The 20223-nt window shown below is 34.3% G+C and overlaps 1 protein-coding gene across 9 annotated transcripts in view; it reads left to right on the forward strand.

Moving 5' to 3' along the window:
- Positions 1 to 894: 894 nt before the first annotated feature.
- Positions 895 to 20223, forward strand: part of USP (UDP-sugar pyrophosphorylase) — a 29894-nt gene continuing 10565 nt past the window's right edge. The window contains exons 1-15 of one of the 9 annotated variants that reach the window (XM_020661720.2): positions 895 to 1261; positions 1607 to 1657; positions 1853 to 2035; positions 4678 to 4782; positions 5973 to 6089; positions 6527 to 6667; positions 6935 to 7034; positions 7511 to 7638; positions 7736 to 7807; positions 7900 to 7964; positions 8238 to 8298; positions 8411 to 8528; positions 10460 to 10584; positions 17128 to 17204; positions 17424 to 17529. In XM_020661720.2, the coding sequence (XP_020517379.1) occupies positions 1919 to 2035; positions 4678 to 4782; positions 5973 to 6089; positions 6527 to 6667; positions 6935 to 7034; positions 7511 to 7638; positions 7736 to 7807; positions 7900 to 7964; positions 8238 to 8298; positions 8411 to 8528; positions 10460 to 10584; positions 17128 to 17204; positions 17424 to 17529 (1332 nt within the window). In that variant the 5' untranslated portion in view covers positions 895 to 1261; positions 1607 to 1657; positions 1853 to 1918. The other 8 variants (XM_020661718.2, XM_020661721.2, XM_088852374.1 and 5 more) reach the window with 8 other exon arrangements.

Consider the following 20223-nt stretch of genomic DNA (forward strand, 5'->3'; position numbering starts at 1 on the left):
TAACTATCATAAGAATTCCAACCAGTGTTTGAAAATGGAATCGGTTTCGAAAACTAGCCATTATGATCTATCGGTAAACTAGCCTAACCAGACAAGTCTCGGGAGGCCAAATTGTTGTTAAAAAATGCAAATAATCTAAAAAATTATTAAAGTATGATTAAAAAAAACACATCTAAATAAAATTGAAGGTTATTGAACAACATATTTTAAAAAAACCATCTATGCCTAGGGGTATTTTTTAAATTTGTAAAGAGATACGAGAATGTAAAAATAAATATTCATACCAAACACTTTTCAATCTTTGCAAAACAATAAAAAAATATTTAAAAATATATTACAAACAAATCCCTCATTTTTTGATATTTTATATATTTTAAAATTTTTATTAAAATATCTCGCCGGATCACCAAAGCCCACCAAATCAAAACTGGCCACTACCCGTTAACGGTCTATATTGCGAACACCGATTACAACGCTCAAAGTATGTCTCCAAGCAAAATTTAGAGGTGTGCCCTCACGTGCCCCATGAGAACTTCGCCCTTCAATTTTAAAGTTTATACCTTGGCATATACCTCCAGTAAAGTCTTGCCCTCTATACAAAACAAAAAAGTCTCTCTCTACGTTCAAGAAAAACTCTTCTCTCTCTTTAACTTCAAACTTTCGTACGAGAATCTTAACGGACGTTTGACGATAAATAATACATTTATATAAACATAATTCTTACAAAAAAAAACAAAATAAAACCTCATTTCAAATCTTAATCTAAAAAACTCTTTTGACTATAGAAACCTCCAAGATCCATCTAAATCAATTTCCAACCATGATAATAAAATTTAAAACTAAAAAAATGATGCACATTTCGTGGATATATAAACATATAATCTTAAGATGAAATGGACGGTCTAGATGATAATATACAATCTTTTAGAACTTAAAATCTGAATTATTTTTTTTTTCACAACTAGTTCAAGCCGAGAGGATAGTTGTAAATTTTTTTCAATGCTTGAATTACAATTTTTGATGAATTATGAAGCAACGCTTTACTTATATTTTGATAGGGCTGGAGACCTATCAAACCAAAATATTTTTCATTATGAGAACAAGCAAATATCGGGATTAGTTACAGGACGTACGGAGTTTACCAGTTTCCCCTCACTCAGCGTCTCCATACCACTATTCATTATCTGCTTCAATTTTAAGCAAAAAAAAAATCATTGCTGCTCTTTTGCTCTCCAACTGATTGGGTGAGGAAGTAGACCTGGTAGGTTTTCTCCCTCCTCCAAGTTTGAAATCTTTGGAAACCCCTCTCTCTCTAAATATGACATCTTTGGGTTCATCCTCTCTATCTCTAAATTAGATGTTTTTTTGGTGTCTTTCCCTTGTTGGGTATGTACAATTATGGTTGTTTGGAGGTTCTCTCTCTCTTGTTGGGTGTGTAGTCAATTAGTTTATGGTCTCTCTCTTGCTGGACAAATGCTGTGACATAATTTTATTTTATTTATGGTTATTGTAGCACATCTCTCCAACCCCTCATTACTTAAATTTGATAGTGTTTCCATTTGTTTATCACTGGATCACCGAATTGAATCTTGACTCATTTGTGAAGGTTTAAGCAATTCCTCCTTCTTTCCCCTGGATCTGAAACTTCGCAACAACTGTGAGCACGCGTGAAGATATCTTTTTTCGGTTCTTGGGTTTATTTGGTATCAACTGAAGATGTCAATGCATCCTCAATTTTGAATTTTTGTTGGTTTTTTTTTTCAATCAAAATTTCATTTTTTGATGATGGTGTTAGTTGTTTTCTTTGTTTTTGCTAATCATGGATGACCTGATTCGTTCACGTACTTTGAAGTTGAATTTGCAGTATCCATCCAATTTTGATATACAATCCAATTTGGAGAGAGAGAGAATCACATCAATGGCGGGAACAGCTTCAGAAGAGCTGGCTAAGTTGAAGATCGATGAAGGATCATCAGATAACGGTTGGGCGCCACCCAATTTGCAGAAGAATCTTGCCCTTCTTTCTGGAGATCAGGTAATTGGGTCGTCGTAGCTTCAATTGCATGCCACTGGGAGTTTAAATTTTGCTTCTCTAGCATTTTCTCAGCGTAGAGAGATGATCCAATTGGGTTTTCTTTTAAATATTTGTGTGCTATCTTAATCTTAACGTGGTTATTTGAGGTTTTGATCCCAACACCAAACTATATGTCACTGTAAAAATGTAAATTCTTTAAGCAGGACTGCGTTCCGATTCTTAATTTGCAAGTAATCTTTTTGGGGAAAAATTTTCGTCTCATCATTTTTGTGACGATTGAAGATAGGGTCATTATTTTGAGATCTCAAATCACTTATACTGTGGCAGAGTACTCGTCAATGATTTTGGCTGTAAATCCTATAGGGTGTTTTTGCCAATATTGTGAATGGATTGAGGCTCTCGTATCTCACAGTCTTCTGTGGCCTTTCCCCTCCTTCATGAACTAAGTTCTTGCTCTTTTCATGAACATTTTGTTGATGGGTTTTATTCAAGCTGAGTAAGCAAGAATTCTACTTACTATAGAGATTGAGATAGCTAGCAGTCGGCTTTTCCCTTTTCTGGTACTTGGGTTTGAAGGTTTTCTGGATTCTTTCTTCTTAGTCATGGATTGGTACATTGTGCATATGATTTCGTACTGAGATGGGATCGGTTTGCTTTGACTTATTGCTATTGTGTTTCATGTAATATGGCATCTGAATGTTCTGTGCCACTAGTTGTTGTTTTATTTGTTTCAGTATTTGAAGCGTTTTTTAAATTATCTGCTGATGCGCTTGATTGTAAAATATTGGTGGTATCTCTAGTATAGATGGATGTCACCTTTGATTTTTATCACAATTGCATCAAATGCATTTTTATCATGGTTGCATATTACTTCATACAAAATGATTAAAGATTTCATAGGTAGAAATAAAATATAGAAAGAAAGTTCATCGGTAGAAAAATGTTTGTTGTTGAGAACCAATGCTTCAAATTGGCGGCAAAGGATGGGAATAAGAGTATTGTTCGTCATGTATTACACTGATACCGTTAAGAAGATCAAAATCATTTGCCTCGATAGTTTATGCTGTGTGCCATATGAGGTCCTTAATTTGAAAATTTGTTGCATTTTTATTTTTTGAAGAAAGTTATAATAAGAAAAGAAAAAAAAAAGAGCCTTTTCTTTTTTTTTGAGAAACAAAATTTGTTGCATTGTTACAATTGATAAGTAAACATTGTGAAGGGAATGATTGTCCTATGGCTGTCATAACTGAGTCATTTTCTTACATTGCCCATTCTTGCAACAAGTTTGATTCATCCAGGTAATGAGGTTAGTGCTCCCTGCGATTTCAGTCATCTCCTCAAAGTGGTTACTATATCATAAATGAATTAATTGGATTCCGAACACTAATTGCAACAAAATAGTTACATGCATACGGCCATTGTTGGATATTATATTAGTCATTTTTCTGCTTATTGTTCATTTATATATTTTATGAAGGAACATTTGTGAGCAGTGTGGCAAAACGTGACAAGTCCAACTCAGACTCACTCCGTTTAACCTGCAGAGTCTAGAACCAAACCCATGGTAACTGGTGGAGTCTGGCCAGTTCCCAATATTTATTATTATGTTTTGCTTGGACTCAACCGAGTCTGTCAGACTTGACTCGGGCTGGGGCCCCTAGCGAGTCCCGACCCAGGTCCTTCTTTTCTCATGCCGTTTGTGGGAAATTGCATGATATGGTGTATCGTTACTTTTATTGGCTGGGGGGGGGGGGTGGGGTGTTCAGTTAGTGTTGTGCTAACATCAATGAATAACACTAATTACATGTGCAATCTTTTCTTTTGTATATTGGCTTTTGATCAGACCTTTTGCTTACCACCATCAAATCATGGTCTCAATTACTTGTTACATGTGGTGTGGTCATTTATGTAGAGTCTATAGATACGGGAGTCAGAAAACATGCATTTGGGTACCTGTCATCTTAACAATGAAGGTCATATTGTACTCCTGACAATGGTTTCATTGCATTTATCACTGACCGTTTCACCATTTGTGGTTATTTGGAGGCCTTGATAGCATGTACTGCCCTTAGATTGCATGCACCTAATGCTTTCTTGGAGAATTAATCTCATCCCTTTCCTTTCCCATGGCTTTTAATATTTGTATCTTGAGGAGGTGGATGTTAGCTTGCCAATGCATTAGTCACTGCATGTCTTCCCTGTGTACATGCTGCAAAAATGCTTTTGTAGTATTAATGATACCTAGAATGTTTTGTCTAAGATGACATCATATCTATGTAGTTACACCCAGTGAATCCCGTTCTATTAGCAAAAGTCTAGAAAATGACCCAACAAATATTCCAAAACTGTACATTGGTCCCCATGCATCCAATTCTGTGTCATTTGTTGTTCCAATCCAAGTACAGGGGTTTCTACCTGTTCTCATTTCTGAATTGACCTTGAATATAGAGTGGATTTGTCACTAGGGAGGATGTGTTCAGTTGGATACTAAGATTATTGAACAATCTTAGAATGATAAATCAAGTTATTGCATTTACTTTAAAAGCATTAAAGGTTCATGGAAGAGACTTATATATCAAAGTGTTTTATTGTTGTTTTTCTGGTTAGATGGTTGTAATTTTTGTCTCTCTTTACCGATACAGATTGAACTTGCAAAAATGTTGATGGGAGAGAACCAAGGTCACCTTTTTGCACATTGGCCAGAGCCAGGTGTTGATGATGAAGCTAAACAACTCTTTGTCAAGCAGGTCTGTTCGCAATGTGCCAATATTAAACATTAATTTATGCTCAAGGAAAATTAAGAGATTTAAGGGGCAGAATTGCCCTCTTAATATTTTAGTAATCCACTTCTTTTTTTTTCCTGCCACCTAAATTATGGGTGGAATACTGATTACTGAGATTTCCTGGGTTGGTCACCTATTGTGTTGAATTGATTATCAGAAACTTGAATGACCCAATCAGCCCCCAAGTTTAGGCATTTAGCCTTCTTAAACTTTCAAGGTTGATTTTTTGCAAGGCTTTATTTCTCTCTCTCTCTCTCTCTCTCTCTCTCTCTATATATATATATATATATATATATATGGGAAAAGATCCTGTCAGCCCACGGGCAGATAGCTACAGTTTCCGCCAATAGCCCAGACTGAATATGGGCCGATCTGACGGTCACGACCTCATTTCATGTTTGAATTTTCATTTTTTTTTCTACAAATTCAAATTACTTGAAATTTGGAGCATCTATTATTCAAAAATATAAGAATCTAATAAAAATATATAAAAAAATAACTCACAAAATATAAATTGACCAAAATACCCCTGAAACATTTCAGGAGTATTTTGGCAGATTTACATTTTGCGAATTATTATTATTTTTATATTTTTATTAGGTGCATCTTGATGAGAAGAATGAACGCCTAAAATTTAAAGTGATTTGGATTTGTGGAAAAAAATTAAAATTGAAATACGAAATGAGATTGTAACCCTCAGATCAACCCAGAATGAATCTGGGCCATTGGCTAACATTATAGCAGTCAGCCCGTGGGCTGACAGAATCCACTCCCTATATATATATATATATATATATATAATGTGGCTGTTAAAGTAAATTATTGACCCCAATATCTAGTTCCTCTTTGGACAATCTATCATCATTTTATGACTGGGGCTTTCTTATTTTCTTTATGATTCTATCATTGATAGAAGCATTTTCACCGTGATCTGGTTACTTTCTGAGTGGATTTCATGATTGGTAGCCTTTTCTCAGTTTTTTGGTATTTTATATTTTCTTATGTATGATTATTGTCGTTGTTTGAACTAATCAACTGGTGGCAGATGCTCTACGTCAAAATAAAATGCTGATATTGTTTCCTTCTGCTATGCTAGTGTCTCAAATATTTTTTTTGACCTAGTGCTCTGTTCTAAAAGTAACTATTTTCTGCAGGTAGAGAAACTTGATTCTAGCTATCCAGGAGGCTTGATCTCCTACATCCGGAATGCTAGAAAACTGCTAGCAGATTCGAAAGCTGGGAAAAATCCATATTATGGCTTTACTCCTTCAGTAAGTAAAATTGATTCGTTTTCCTTTCGTCTCACATCTCTATGTCGTGAGCTGCCATTAGGTCATATCTTGATTTATATGTTTTATTTCATAATTAACTAGCTCTTTCTTTCACAATCGATGTGTAATATTTTGATTTATACAATTTTCTGAAATTGTCGACTGTTGTAATTGTCATATGATTTTGGTGGCTGCTCAGTAACCAATACAACAGCCACCAATGCAAACATATTCGTCCCTTGATCATTTTTACATGGAGGTCTTGGTTTGTTTCATTATTACAAAGAGTTCAAATATTTCTAGAGTAATCCACATTCACATACGAATATCTTGACAACATTATTGGGTGCCCAATCTGGATGAAGGATTAGAAGTATTGAATAGTGATATTGTCTATAAGGTGACATAAGATTCATTTGTGACCATTTACTTCGCAGGTACCATCAGGGGAGGTTCTGACATATGGGAATGAAACTTTCATCAAATTTGAGGAGGCGGGTATTAAAGAAGCAAGGAATACAGCATTTGTTCTAGTCGCAGGAGGACTTGGCGAGCGACTTGGTTACAAGGGAATTAAGGTATGCCTTGTCCATTTTCATTTAGCTAGACCAAATTTTTCAACGTCTGCACATTTTAAGATCTTGATTTGTTACTCTTAATCCATATTGGTCAAATGTTTTCTGGGTGGTACGCTGTATCTTTCTCTTTTTTGTTCAAGGCATTCTTATGAATTCTTTTTTCCGCTCATACTAATAGTGGTCACTCTTGGAGTTGTTACTGTAGGTCCAATTCTTTTAATGCAGATATCAAGGAAGATTAATTTTAGTTTATTTTATGTATTACAGTTAGCTCTTCCTTCAGAAACAACAACTGGGACCTGTTTCTTACAACATTATATAGAAGCAATATTGGCTTTGCAAAATGCCAGCTCTAGGATGGCAGAAGGTATGTCTAGAGTACTCTTAACCTACTATAGATTCCTATTTAATTCTGATGAACCTATGGTGCTGGACCAGGTGCGAGTCCACTTTATGCAACACTTCTTTATTATTACTTGATATTTTTGAACTGTTGTCATTTCTGGCATAAAGGAAAAAAATGCTTATCCTGTTGTTTATAACTTTCATTTTTAGTCTTTTATTCATCACTCTGCAAACACTTCGATTTGAAATGCAACTGTCATCGTCGTGATAGCTTCATTGATTACTTGTGTCACATACATATCAAAAAAAAGAAGAAGAAGAAGATGGTGCATGTCATAAATGATCTTGCATTTTACATGAAACTTGATTGCTGATGAAACTTATTGTCTAAACATGTCCTCCATTAGAAGACTTATTTACTTAGCTACCTGTTAATAAAAAATGTCATTCACAGATTTACTTCAGGTGTTGCCAATAATGTTATTTATTAATGTGTAGGCAAATGCCAATCTCAGATTCCCTTAGCCATTATGACCTCAGATGACACACATGCACAAACTTTGAAGCTTTTAGAATCAAATGCTTATTTTGGGATGCAGCAAACTCAAGTGAAACTTCTTAAGCAGGTATTAACTTGAATTTTTGTTAATTCAGCAGTCATTTTATCATGCGATCTAAATATTCATTTAGATTTACTGGTGTTAGTTTTGAATCTTGTTTCAGGAAAAGGTAGCATGCTTAGGAGATAATGATGCTAGACTTGCCTTAGACCCTTCTGATAAATATAAAATCCAGGTATGATACGCGAATAATGTTCTGAGAAGATTGTGATCTTGATTTGTATTTGTACGCATTTTTATTTTTTTACGTACTTTGTTCTTGGGCAGACAAAGCCACATGGCCATGGTGATGTGCATGCACTACTTTATTCTAGTGGTGTGCTGACCTCATGGTAGGGCTTCGTTATTAACTTGCTTTGTGTGCTCTTTTTAATCAGTATCATTTGCTTCTTATGTTTATAATCAGAGGCTTCTGCTATGCTATGATATTATTACTACTTAAATTGCCTAAGTTTTAATTTAAATTGTATATTTTGAAGTAAGTTTTCTGACTTACAACATTAATTCCAGCCACTGGATTTTCAAGATGCAAATTGTGACAGATGCTTTTTTGTATTGGACATTGATTTATCTTGGGAATGTGACTTTGTTTAATTGTGTCTCAGGCATAGTGCAGGTGTAAAATGGGTTTTGTTCTTCCAAGATACAAATGGGTTACTCTTTAAGGTTCAATTTGCGCATGTTGTGTAGTTACCTTTCAAGTGAGCGTATAAAAAATACATTTGCTTCAAGCCAAATCTCTAATAATATCTGTGCTATGTTCTTGATTGTTTTTCAGGCAATCCCAGCTTCATTGGGAGTTAGTTCCATTAAAGGCTATCATGTAAATTCACTTGCTGTGCTTCGCAAAGCGAAAGAAGCAATTGGAGGAATTACCAAGCTTACTCATAAAGATGGTAATTCATATTTGACTTCTATTCTAGTTACTGAAGATGGTTTTCACTTTGAGTTGATCTATGGTCTTAGATTTGTTTGGCATGTAAAATTTAGTTAAAGTGAAGGCAGATTGAAGTAGGAGGCATTTGTCTTGGCAAGATGAGGGTTCATTGCACCCAGCAAGTACCTGGATATTGTCTTCCTTAAATAGAAGATAAATGTATATACTTTCATGTACTGTATACTGCATATTGTCAAGCAATTTATATAGAAGATTAACTTTAAGAAAATTGTTTGGTGAGGCCAAGCCCACACCTATTACTATGCGGGCTGGAGAGCTACACCGTCCACTAAACAATTATCCCTCAAGTAAGAGTCCTCCAAAGATAAAGTAAAATCAATGGTTCAAGAAAATTAGGATCAAATTCTATTTCAAAAAGAAATTATTAATGGGCCCCCATTTCTACATGTGAGTCCGTGGCCCGTATGCTAACCGCGTCCTTAACTTTATTATATACAAACGAAATATTATCATATGATGTGTTAACATTTCTTAGAGGATGTATTTTGTATATTATGTGCGCACGTTCATCTTTTCTTTTCTTTTATTTTCTTCTTCTTCTTCTTTTTTTGTGTGTGTGTGTATGTGTGTACGTACATTATTTTTTATTTTACCCTTGGAAGAGTATATCAACACTCACCCTCAAATTGGTGCTTGTATGTCATTATTTCTTACGGCTATACTGAGATACCCAAAATCAGTCAGATGTTAATTGGAGTCAGTAGGTGTATCCACAAACTTTTGTATTACCAGTTGACTTTGAATATATCCATTTTATGTTCTCTTTCCAAAATGAATGTCCTTATTTTAATCTTGCAACCCTATCCCAGAAAAATTTTTTGTCTTTCCAAAGTCTATGATGTAAACAATTTTCTTTAGAAAAGATATTCAACTCCTAGCTTGGTGCATGTCATAATTAATAGGCACTGTCATTTACATATCCTATATATGGAGTGTAGTTCTTTTGGGATGACTTCGAATAAATATGTCTGCATATCTATTTTTTAACCTTATAGAGCTGACTACATTTCTGAACTTGTCAAACTGATCTCTCAAAGATTGGTTCAACCCATAGAAAGAACCACCTGGATAGTTAACCAGGAGCTATCCTCCAATTACTTAGGAAAAATTCTTCCTTGATATGAATTAATTTAAAGTCTCTCCTATGTATTGCTATGAATTTATGACTAAGAGGACTTTTGGCAGATGAATACAACTATATGCATATATGCAACAATAAGAATAACTTTGTTTGATGCTGTATTAACAAATACTCTGTGGTCAATTACCCAAAAATATTGGTCCTAGTTAGACAGTCATGAGGGTAGTGCTCTGTTTCCATTTATTCTTTTGCAATTTGCTTATTTTCTTGTATCATTTTTGTCCTGTTTGCACATAGTTTATACTTGGTCAACCTTTGGGAGCATTCCCTTTCTCTCGTATTGAGGACGATGTGCTTCTTGTATCTTTTCCATCTAAACTACTGAGACTTTTGTTGTATCTACATGCTACTTATGCCTAATGCTCTGAATTGTGTTCCTTGTCATAAATGTGATACACAAACATCTCATGTGATTTCTATAGGTTTTCTTTTCAATCAGTACAATAATTTCTTTACTGTAGATTTTATAACATTAATAAAAACAGAAACTAATGTGGGTTTTGCTTTTAATTAATCCTTATATGAATTTCCTTACTCTTTTTTATTTGAGATTTATGTTTTTTTCCTTTAACTGACCTTTCTAACTAATAGCAGCCACTCAGATATTTTAAGCAATGTAATAATTCACCTTTCATCTGCTCTCCTTAAGTTAGATCACTTGGAACATCTATAAATTTATGTTACTTCGCAATTCTCTCGATGTAATACTTCATGCTTTATAATTTTAGGGAGATCAATGGTGATTAATGTGGAGTACAATCAACTTGATCCTTTACTTCGTGCTACTGGACATGCTGATGGAGATGTGAATGACGAAACAGGATTTTCTCCATACCCAGGAAATATAAACCAGGTGCTTTCTCCTTGTAATCTACATAGTTTTTCCTTTTACTTGATGTTTGAAAGAAGTGAATCCCAAAATATCTTTTTGTGATTTATTTGGTAGTACTATGACACTGAATCATCACTGTGTTTTCATAATCCCTTGGAATACATGCAGTTGATATTTTAATGACATCCTTTTAAGTTAGTCATTTGAGGCATATAGGGTGTGAAAGTGGTATTTAGTAGAACAATCAACATAGATATCATGGCTACTTTGAGATTGTTTCAATTAATTGACTTTAGATGTCCCGTTTACAACATGGGTAAACTTGATTCAGAGTTTGAAGTTCTATTTCTTTTATTTTATCTTGAAGGCTTATTGTAGTTAATGTGATTTATAAGAAAATATAACATTATTAGTAGAAGCAGTATATTTTCTCTCTTACTTAATACGAAAGTTAATAGCTTCAAATATATATATATATTTATATGGGAAAAGTTTATAGAAGGTTGCAACCTTAAAATGTAGAATCACAGATGCACCTCAAAAATCTATCGAAATGTTATTTTAATGTTGAAAAAACCCTCTAATCGATCATCTCGACATCAAGATGCATGAATATGAAAAAAAAAGGTTTTGGAGTCCCGAAAATAGTGCATCTTGCAACACATTATCTAGATCGTCCATTTTCAAGATTTTCATATATTTATAGATCTACTTGATTTTAAACATTTTTGGAATTTTAAATTTTCTAATTAGGTATGAAAATAGATTTTAAGATAATACTAAGTATTTTTTACAACAAAATTACATGTTATAATAAAATTTTAAGGTGCGCCTTAATTGGATTGTTTAAGGTTGCAACATTATAGAAACCGCACCCTATATATATATATATATATATATATATATATATATAGGAAAAACCTGATGTAGGCCCATTAGCCTACAGCTACATATGAGCCCAAATGCCCAGATTCAATCTGGGCTGATCTGATGTTCGCAACTTCATTTCGTATTTCATTTTTAATTTTTTTCTACAAATACAAATCATATGAAATTTTTGGAGTCTATTCTTCACATCAAGGCGCGTCTAATAAAAATATTAAAAAAATAATTTTCAAAATATAAATTGGTCAAAATACCTTGAAAAGTTTTGGGGGTATTTTGGTTAATATATTTTGTGCAAATTATTTTTTTGATATTTTTATTAGATTCTCCTATTTTTAAAGAATACACGCTCAAAATTTCAAGTGATTTGGATTTATAAAAAAAAATTAAAATTCAAATAAAAAATACAATCGTGATCATTAGATCGGTTCAGATTGAATCTGGTTCGTCGGACTCATATGTAGTTATAGGCTAGTGGGCCCATGCCAACTTTTATATATATATATATATATAGGGAAAGTATAGAATGTTTATCTTTGATACAAGGTGGTCACATTAATCTTGACCATTGGATGTGAAGTTGGGTGGTTGCAATTATTCCATTGACCAAGTTCAAACTTCAAAAGAAACTTTCTCGAACTTCATGACACATCCAAGCTATCAAATTTCACATCAAATGGTTGTAAGGGAATTGTGACCACCTTGTACCTAAGGTAAATGGTCTCATTGTATACAATCCCATATATATATATATATATATATATATATATATATATATATATATATATATATATATATATATATATATATATATATATAGAAAAAGTCTTAAAAATGCTTATAGACAAATTGCTACAGTGTTTCGCCCCCCGTCATGGAAATGCTATGTCCGTGACAACTTACCTAAAAACCGCCACGGACCTATAGGGGCTGTGACGGTCCCCGTATATTTTTTGTGTCAAATTTGCGTGAAAAATCCTGTCACGGACATGCTATTTCCATTACGATCTTTAATCCTCACCGTCTGAAAAAATTGATGGTGCTGAGCCTATGGGCAAAAATACTGTTCATTTTCGCCTAGGTGTTTTGTAGTCTCTTCCATATATATATATATATATATATATATATATAACCAGAAGCTGAAGCTGAAGCTCCCAATAGGATTGCACAAATGCAAGTATGATAGGACCTCTAGCATAGGATATTCAAGGAAACTAGTTTTGATTAAAATTCTTTGCTTCTCCTATTTTTGAAACTGTTGAGTTAGAACCCAACCTCCCCCATGCCCCACCAAAAAAATAAAAAATTATTCTAATCGCGTTTTATGGTTAAAAATTGACTGAACTTAGTTATCTCGGGCAAACCCAATGACTTTCCTACCCATATTTTAAACCAGCGTAGCTAAGAATTTATAATCAATTTTAGACTCCACAAGGGAAGTGATTTATCACAAGGGTTTGGGGGGGGGGGGGGGGGGTTTCCCTGTCATTTTTCAATACATTTATGATATATATATATTGATTCTAAGTATGTTGTGGGCGCCTTGTATAGATAATCACGTTAGGTATATGGGGAGCACCTAATAGCATGTCGCAGCCAGTGGATACTCAACAATGTTGTCTTCCCCTTATTCACCATTCATTTGGATGGACAGTGCATATTTGAGGTTTAGGATCACGATCCCACCTCCCTGCAACCAACATTACCGCTACCATTACCCTGACAGCCACTGCTTGCTCCTGACCACCACCTCCACTAAGGTGGTATACTGGTATTGGTGATGGAAGGGTGGTGGGGTACCACATTTATGGGGAAGTGGCCGTTGACTATCCAGTCTTGATGGTCTGTTCAAATCTATGTTGTGGATAGGGGGAGGGGACACCATTGAGTGTGTTCACATGTAAGACAAAGATTTTATAACCCAAATGGACTTTTGTTATAGTTGTAAACCAAGCTCGACAACAAATAGCTTGAGGGATTTGTTTAGTCTGAATTTTTGTACATATTTATTTTTTAAATTAAACAATTTAAAAAAAGAAAAGGAAAAAATATTTTGAGTTCTTGAAGGCCTAAATCCACCGTCCATTTGAGTTCTCCCATTATACCTTTTTTTTACATCTCCTAGTTGAGATCTACATGCTCGCAAAATTTTGGGTCTTGTACTTTACAAAATTTGTAAAGTACAGTTCCTTTGGGCCCCAAGTTTTGCACACATGTACATCTAATTTAGGCGATGAAAAAAAAATATTTTGCACCAACAAAAGGGGAACATGAATCTGCCATTTTCCTTGAATGTAAGTCATCCATTTGGTGGACAGTGGATCTAAGTCTTCAAGAACTCATAGTCACTTTTTTTTTTTTAACTCAAAGACGTCAAAAATTTCAGATCAAACAAATACCTCTAGCTACGTATTTTGGGGCTTCACTTATACTATTGCTATATGCCTATAAGATATATATATATATATATATATATATATATATATATATATATATATATGGAAGATGCTTCGGTACGTCGATTCGTGTTCCTCTATAGTAAACGCCGAACGGCCCAGAACGAATCTGGGCCAATCTGACGATCACAGATGTCCGGTTGTGTTTTATTTTTCATTTTTTTTTTTTACAAATTGGAATGATCTGAAATTTGGAGCGTGTATTCATCAAAAATAGGCGAATCTACGAAAAATATCAAAAAAATATTTTACATGAAATAAATTGACCAAAATACCCCCGAAAAGTTTCAGGAGTATTTTGGTTAATTTGTTTTTTCGAATTTTTTTTTTTATATTTTTATTAGGTGCACCTCACTAAGATGTACATATGCTCCAAATTTCAGATCATTCCAATTTGTAGAAAAAACATTAAAATTCAAACACTCTCAGACAACCGTCAGATCGGCCCAGATTCGATCTGGGCCGTTGGGAGTTTACTGTAGCGGTACGCACATGGGCGTATAGGAACTTTTGCTTATATATATATATATATATATATATATATATATATATATATATATATATATATATATGGAAAAAATTTATATAACATTGCAACTATAAAATGTAGAAGTAAAGATGCACCTCAAAACTACATCGGAAATTGTTGTTTTAATGTTGAAAAACCATCTAATTGATCATCTCGACATCGAGATGTATGAATATGAAAAAAAAAAGATTTTGAGTCTCTGAAATAATGCATCTTTCAACACATTATCTAGACCGTCCATTTTCAAGATTTTCATATGTATATAAATCTACCTGATTTTTACCATTTTTGGAGTTTAAAATTTTATAATTAGATATGAAAGTATATTTTTAGATAATCCTATGAGTTTTTTATACCAAACTTACATGGTATGAAAAAATTGAAAGGTGCGCGTTAATTGGATTGTTTAAGGTTGCAACCTTATAGAAACCACACCACATATATATATATATATAAGAAGAGATTATGCAACGCCTATAGGTCATGCTAGGTCCATGACGGTAAAAAATTCATGTGAAAGCATCACAGACATTGCGGCGTTCGTTGTGGGTTTGTTCAATAAACCGCCACAGACAGCAAGTCCGTGGTGGGGCGAAACACTATTCATTTTTTCGCCTATAGCCATTATTTTCTCCAAGTCGAATTGAGTTGAAATTTTAGGCTTATCTACTTGACACTATCAAACACCAGAGAAAAAAAATAAAAATAAAAAAAATCCAACGGTATTTTGATTATCTTATGATTTGGGAAGTATCTATTTTATATTTTCTTTGTGCAGCCTAATATACATCACAGACACACAAAATTTAGCTTAATCTCACTGTCCAATCAAGATCAGACGGCTGCCAACATACATGAGTTTACTATTTATTTTAGGCAACAACCTATTGGTAGGTTTGTGTGTGTGGGTCATAAAAGATTTGACCAGTATAGGATTACCACCCCCACCTCCACTACGACCATCATTACCATGACTTCCATTGCTAGCTACCCCACCAACTCCACTACTATGGTGGTGCTGCAAGCTGGATGGTGGTGGAAGGGTGGTTGGGTGGAGTGGGAGGTGATTGTGGTGGTGAGATAGACATAGTTGTAACAAAGTGGTTGTCAGATATCCAATATGGATAGTCAGTTCTAATAGACGCTGAAGAGAGGGGCTAAGAACACCATTGATCGTGTCGATATATTGCACAAAGATTTTATAAGCAAATGGGCTTTTTCTATAACCGAGCTCCAAAACACATAGTTTGAGGAATTTGTTTGGGCCACACATTTGTTTTGAAAATAATAAACAATTAAAAAATATATTTTGAGTTCTTGAAAACCTAGATGCACTGTTCAATAAATGGAGGGCCTGCTTCGCCAAAAATGGCATACTCAATTCCCCTTTTTTTTTTTGTTCAAATTCTTTTCTATCCATCTCCTAGATGAGATCTACATGTGTGCAAAATTTGAGGTCCAATGGACCCATACTTTACAAAGTGGCTTATGCTATATAGTATGTGCCCATTGGCTTATCCAATCTCTTTCCATTATAAAAATATAATTCATTATAGGAAAATGGAATTAGATAATTCGTTAGTATGAGAAAAGATTAAATAAGTCAACGGGTTTATACAGCAAGCCACGTTATAAAGTACGGTTCTATTGAACTCAAAATTTGCACATATGTTGATCTCATCTAAGCAATTAAAAAATAATATAATGAATTCTCACAAAGAAAAGGGTGAAAATGATTGAAGGGAAGCTGTCCATTTGGTGAAAGCGGATGCGGGCGTGCAAGAGCTCAAAATCATTATTTTTAAATTGTGTATTTTTCAAATCAAAGGCGTCAAAAAATTCAGACCAAACCGGTACCTCTCCCTATGTATTTTGGGGCTCCGCTTATAATATCGCTACATGCCGATACAAAATTTTTCAACGTGATTATTTGTTACAAACCTTCTAGATCTCTTCAGCTGGCATGGCTGCAGTCATTTTCCTTGACTTTTCTTTTTGCATTGCTTCTGTTGACATGTCTTTCATTACATCTATGATTGTCAAATTAAATGTTTGTTATCATGTGTTTACTGCTGGGTTTTGTCTGGTTCAACATTATTATGATATATACATGAAATGCTTTTCCTGCGGCTTCTTGGCTTGGGGCATATCCTAATTTTTATTTGGGGTACTCAACCTATTTCTTGTATCACTATGTGAATCTTCTAACTCCCTGGTGGTCTGATTCATCATCCTTTATGCTTCATGATATTTTTCTTTATCAATGGGTTAGCAGGGATTGTCTACAATCTCTCTTCTAGCATATTATGAAAAATTCACCTCTTTTGGGTTTATGCGTCTTGTTGTTGGATGAAAATATTAGGGCATAATGGGAAGTTGTAGTTATATGCCCCCCATGCTATTTTTTATGTGGACCAAAGTTCCAATACATTTATATGTTTATGGTACCAAGTAATCTTAAGCATCATGATGCCTTATGTAAGTGGTTGTAGTTTTAGGCTGTCTATGTTTTTGTACCCCTTATGTATTGCATTTCAATCAAGTTTTGCGTATTTATTTGATATATTTTCTACCTTGTAGGCTGGTAAATTCAATTAATCTTTTTTTACTTTCTGGTGATCTCATGTTTGGAAATTAAATTCTTGATTGCATTATGCCTGAAATCTGACTTTTTGGTGGCAAATCTTGGTGTAGTTGATACTTCAGCTTGAACCATACATTGAAGAACTCAAAAAGACAAATGGTGCAATCGAAGAGTTTGTTAATCCCAAGTAATGTTTCCAGATATAAATTGTAAATCTCTCTTTATTATGTAGTGCATGCAGTTCACTTTGGTGCATTTTGTTGTACTTATTATTGTTGCTTTCAACTTGACTGTTGAAGGTTCGATGTTGTATTTTTGTGTACGACTTTTTTCCTTCTCCAATCCTCTGAGCTTGTCCTTTCTAACAATCATCTCTGTAATTATTTTTCGACTAAATGAGTTGCAGATACAAAGATTCTAGCAAGACAGCATTTAAATCATCTACACGATTGGAGTGTATGATGCAGGATTATCCAAAGTCGCTAGATCCATCAGCTAGGGTTGGATTTACTGTAAGTACAAATCTAAGAATTTCTTTTCTTTTTTGGTTGTTTGTTTTCAGCAGTCTCACTCTTTACAAATTGTATTCTAGAATATGCAGGAAGGAGATTTTTTAAGTTTGAAGTTGTATGGAGAGATCTTTCTCGCAAAGATCTTATGTCAGTATATAACGTGCTAGTTTTCTTTGTTAGGGTTTTTTCGGAGAGAAAAATTATTATATTGTGTACTTGTGGTATTAACTAAGGGAACTCTACATGCTTAGATAAAAACTGATATTGAATACCATGCACGCTGCATAACTTTTGAGAGATGTCATCACTACGAAGAGACTTAGAGGTGTGCTGCTGCATTGGTTTTTCTACAAGGGAAATTGTTGAAACCAATATGCACACCTGGCTTTTTAGAAGACTTATCAAAGTAATCTACCAAAATCTTCTGCAAAAACTACACAATAAGAAATTAATTGGAAGGCATCCGAGCTAAACGTCAAACACTGGGTGATTAAACTCAACAGGCATAGGAGCAACTTGCTATTGTTTATAACAGGGGATTTGGGTGCTTCCATTTTTTATAGCCTTTACTGAGATGATGATACTTATCCTTACCAAAATGGGGTAGTACTTTCTGATTTAAAAGTTCAACTACCATTCAAATATTAGGATTTTTTAATTTTGATGCATATGTCCTTCAGCATCTTTTCTTTTGATTGGTTACTATATTTCATTTAAACAGAATACCGTACAATCCACTAGTGAAATTATTGAAGGAACCAGAAGGATAGGTGTCAAGGAGAAAACTTAAGAAGAAACTAAGATTTTAAGGAGCTGGCAACCTGATTGATTTCTCATAGAACATGAATGCAGGTAATAAAATGCCTTAAGGGCACATTCCGTACACGTAAAAATATTTTCATGAAAGTATTTTCACATGAAAGAACTCCCTTTTTTCATAACAATTGGTCCCAGGGCATTTTTTTCACACCAATTGGCTGCCAATTGGTGTGAGAAAACTCTCACACCTAATATGGGCGACTTCTTTCATGTGAACATAGCCCTAAGAATCTTGAAAATCTCTCTAAATCCAATGGAGGTAGCCTACATTGCAACTCAAGCCTTTGGTAACCAAAGGCTTGACAATTGTATTCCAATCCTGAACCAAAACGTCAAGCACTTCTAAGATTAGAAGTAGTGACCAAAGACATAAAATAATATACTTGATCATTCTAGATCATCTGAATTATAAAGCTCCCTTTGTTGCTCAACCTTAGTCAATCACCACTCTCTTCTTGAGCTCATTTACAACCACTGATTTCGCAATGATAAAAACTAACACTAAATCCACAGCAAACTGGATGATGAATAGTAATTTGTCGCTCTCCAAGGAATTAAAGCAAGAAAACCTCTGGAAATTTTTTCCCAGAGATAGAGCAAAAATTAATTAGATGAAGGGCACTACCATTATCCAAAATAACTTTGTCTTTACCATGATAAAAGAAAATTTTATTTGAAAATCCCTAGAATGTGATGAGAGGTGGAAGGAACCCACTTAAGAGTACCAGACTTAGAAAGAAAAACAATACCATGTGGTGTTAGAAGAAATGTAATAGAGAGTTCAACCTTGTAACATGCCAAAGTGTGATGGATCACAAAATGGCTGAAAAGGTTCTAATGCTGTAAACATTAACATTTTTAAAAAAAAAGAAAAAAGAAAGAAAGAAAAGGTTCTAATGCTGTAATGTGAGTTGGCAGAGTCTATAAAAAGACCAAGGGTTGGGCAAGGTGATGATCCGAGGATGAAACTGAAAGCTATTTTTTTGTGGCCTGTGCTTTGATCATGGCCAAGTCACATCACTCTTGATAACCATTACAAATACGAACTGGAAGTTCCTTAGAAGATGGCACATAAACTCATACTGGTTTCTTGTCTATCAATGTTCCACAAGAAAATAAAAAAGGGAATGGGTAATTGAAGCTTGGAAACGAAGTATCTTACATTCATCCCACGTCGAGAAAGCACCTAGGGGACCATCCCCAAAACAAGGGAGTACATAAAGAACCTTGTTGATATAAAGTAACTGTTATATGTTGTTAGACCAATGAACTCAACCATTAACTTAATGAAGATGATTGGGTATAGGAAGAAAGCCTTTCTTGCACTTCTTTAGTCCAATAGAAGTTGCATAGTGTGTGCTTGGAATGCATAGCATCTGGTGCGACCTGTGGCTTTCAAAAAGTCTAATTTTAAAGCTATGTGCTTTGGCCACTACAAAGAGTTGAACCAGAGTAACTACACAAGGAAAAAATCTGTTCATTAGTGGCCTGCGATGAGAGTCATACTACCAAGTGTCTTTAAAGATTTTTATTGTAGATGATAGGAAGGATTTAGCATGCAGATATGAAAGAATTGTCAAGCTAGATTTGAATGTGGGTTGAGGAAATGAGAAATAGATAGAAGATAAGAAGCGAACGGAGAATTCAATGAAAACAGAGGATGACTAATGCAGAAAGGAAAGGTGGGAAACTATTCAACTTTAAAAGATGTATCATTTGATTTTAGTTTTAGGGTTAATTTTTAGGATTTTTAAGTTTTTTTGGGAATCTAGAGTTTTTATATTTTCTTTATTTACCATTCACGAGTACGATTTATGGTATTGTTCACAGTTACTGTTCATGGGGTACTGTTCACACATTACTGCTCATGGGTGC

The sequence above is a fragment of the Amborella trichopoda genome, chromosome 11, assembly GCF_054954075.1.
Source record: "Amborella trichopoda isolate Santa Cruz 75 chromosome 11, AtrichopodaSantaCruz75HAP2 v2.0, whole genome shotgun sequence".
In the NCBI taxonomy this organism is placed as follows: domain Eukaryota; kingdom Viridiplantae; phylum Streptophyta; class Magnoliopsida; order Amborellales; family Amborellaceae; genus Amborella; species Amborella trichopoda.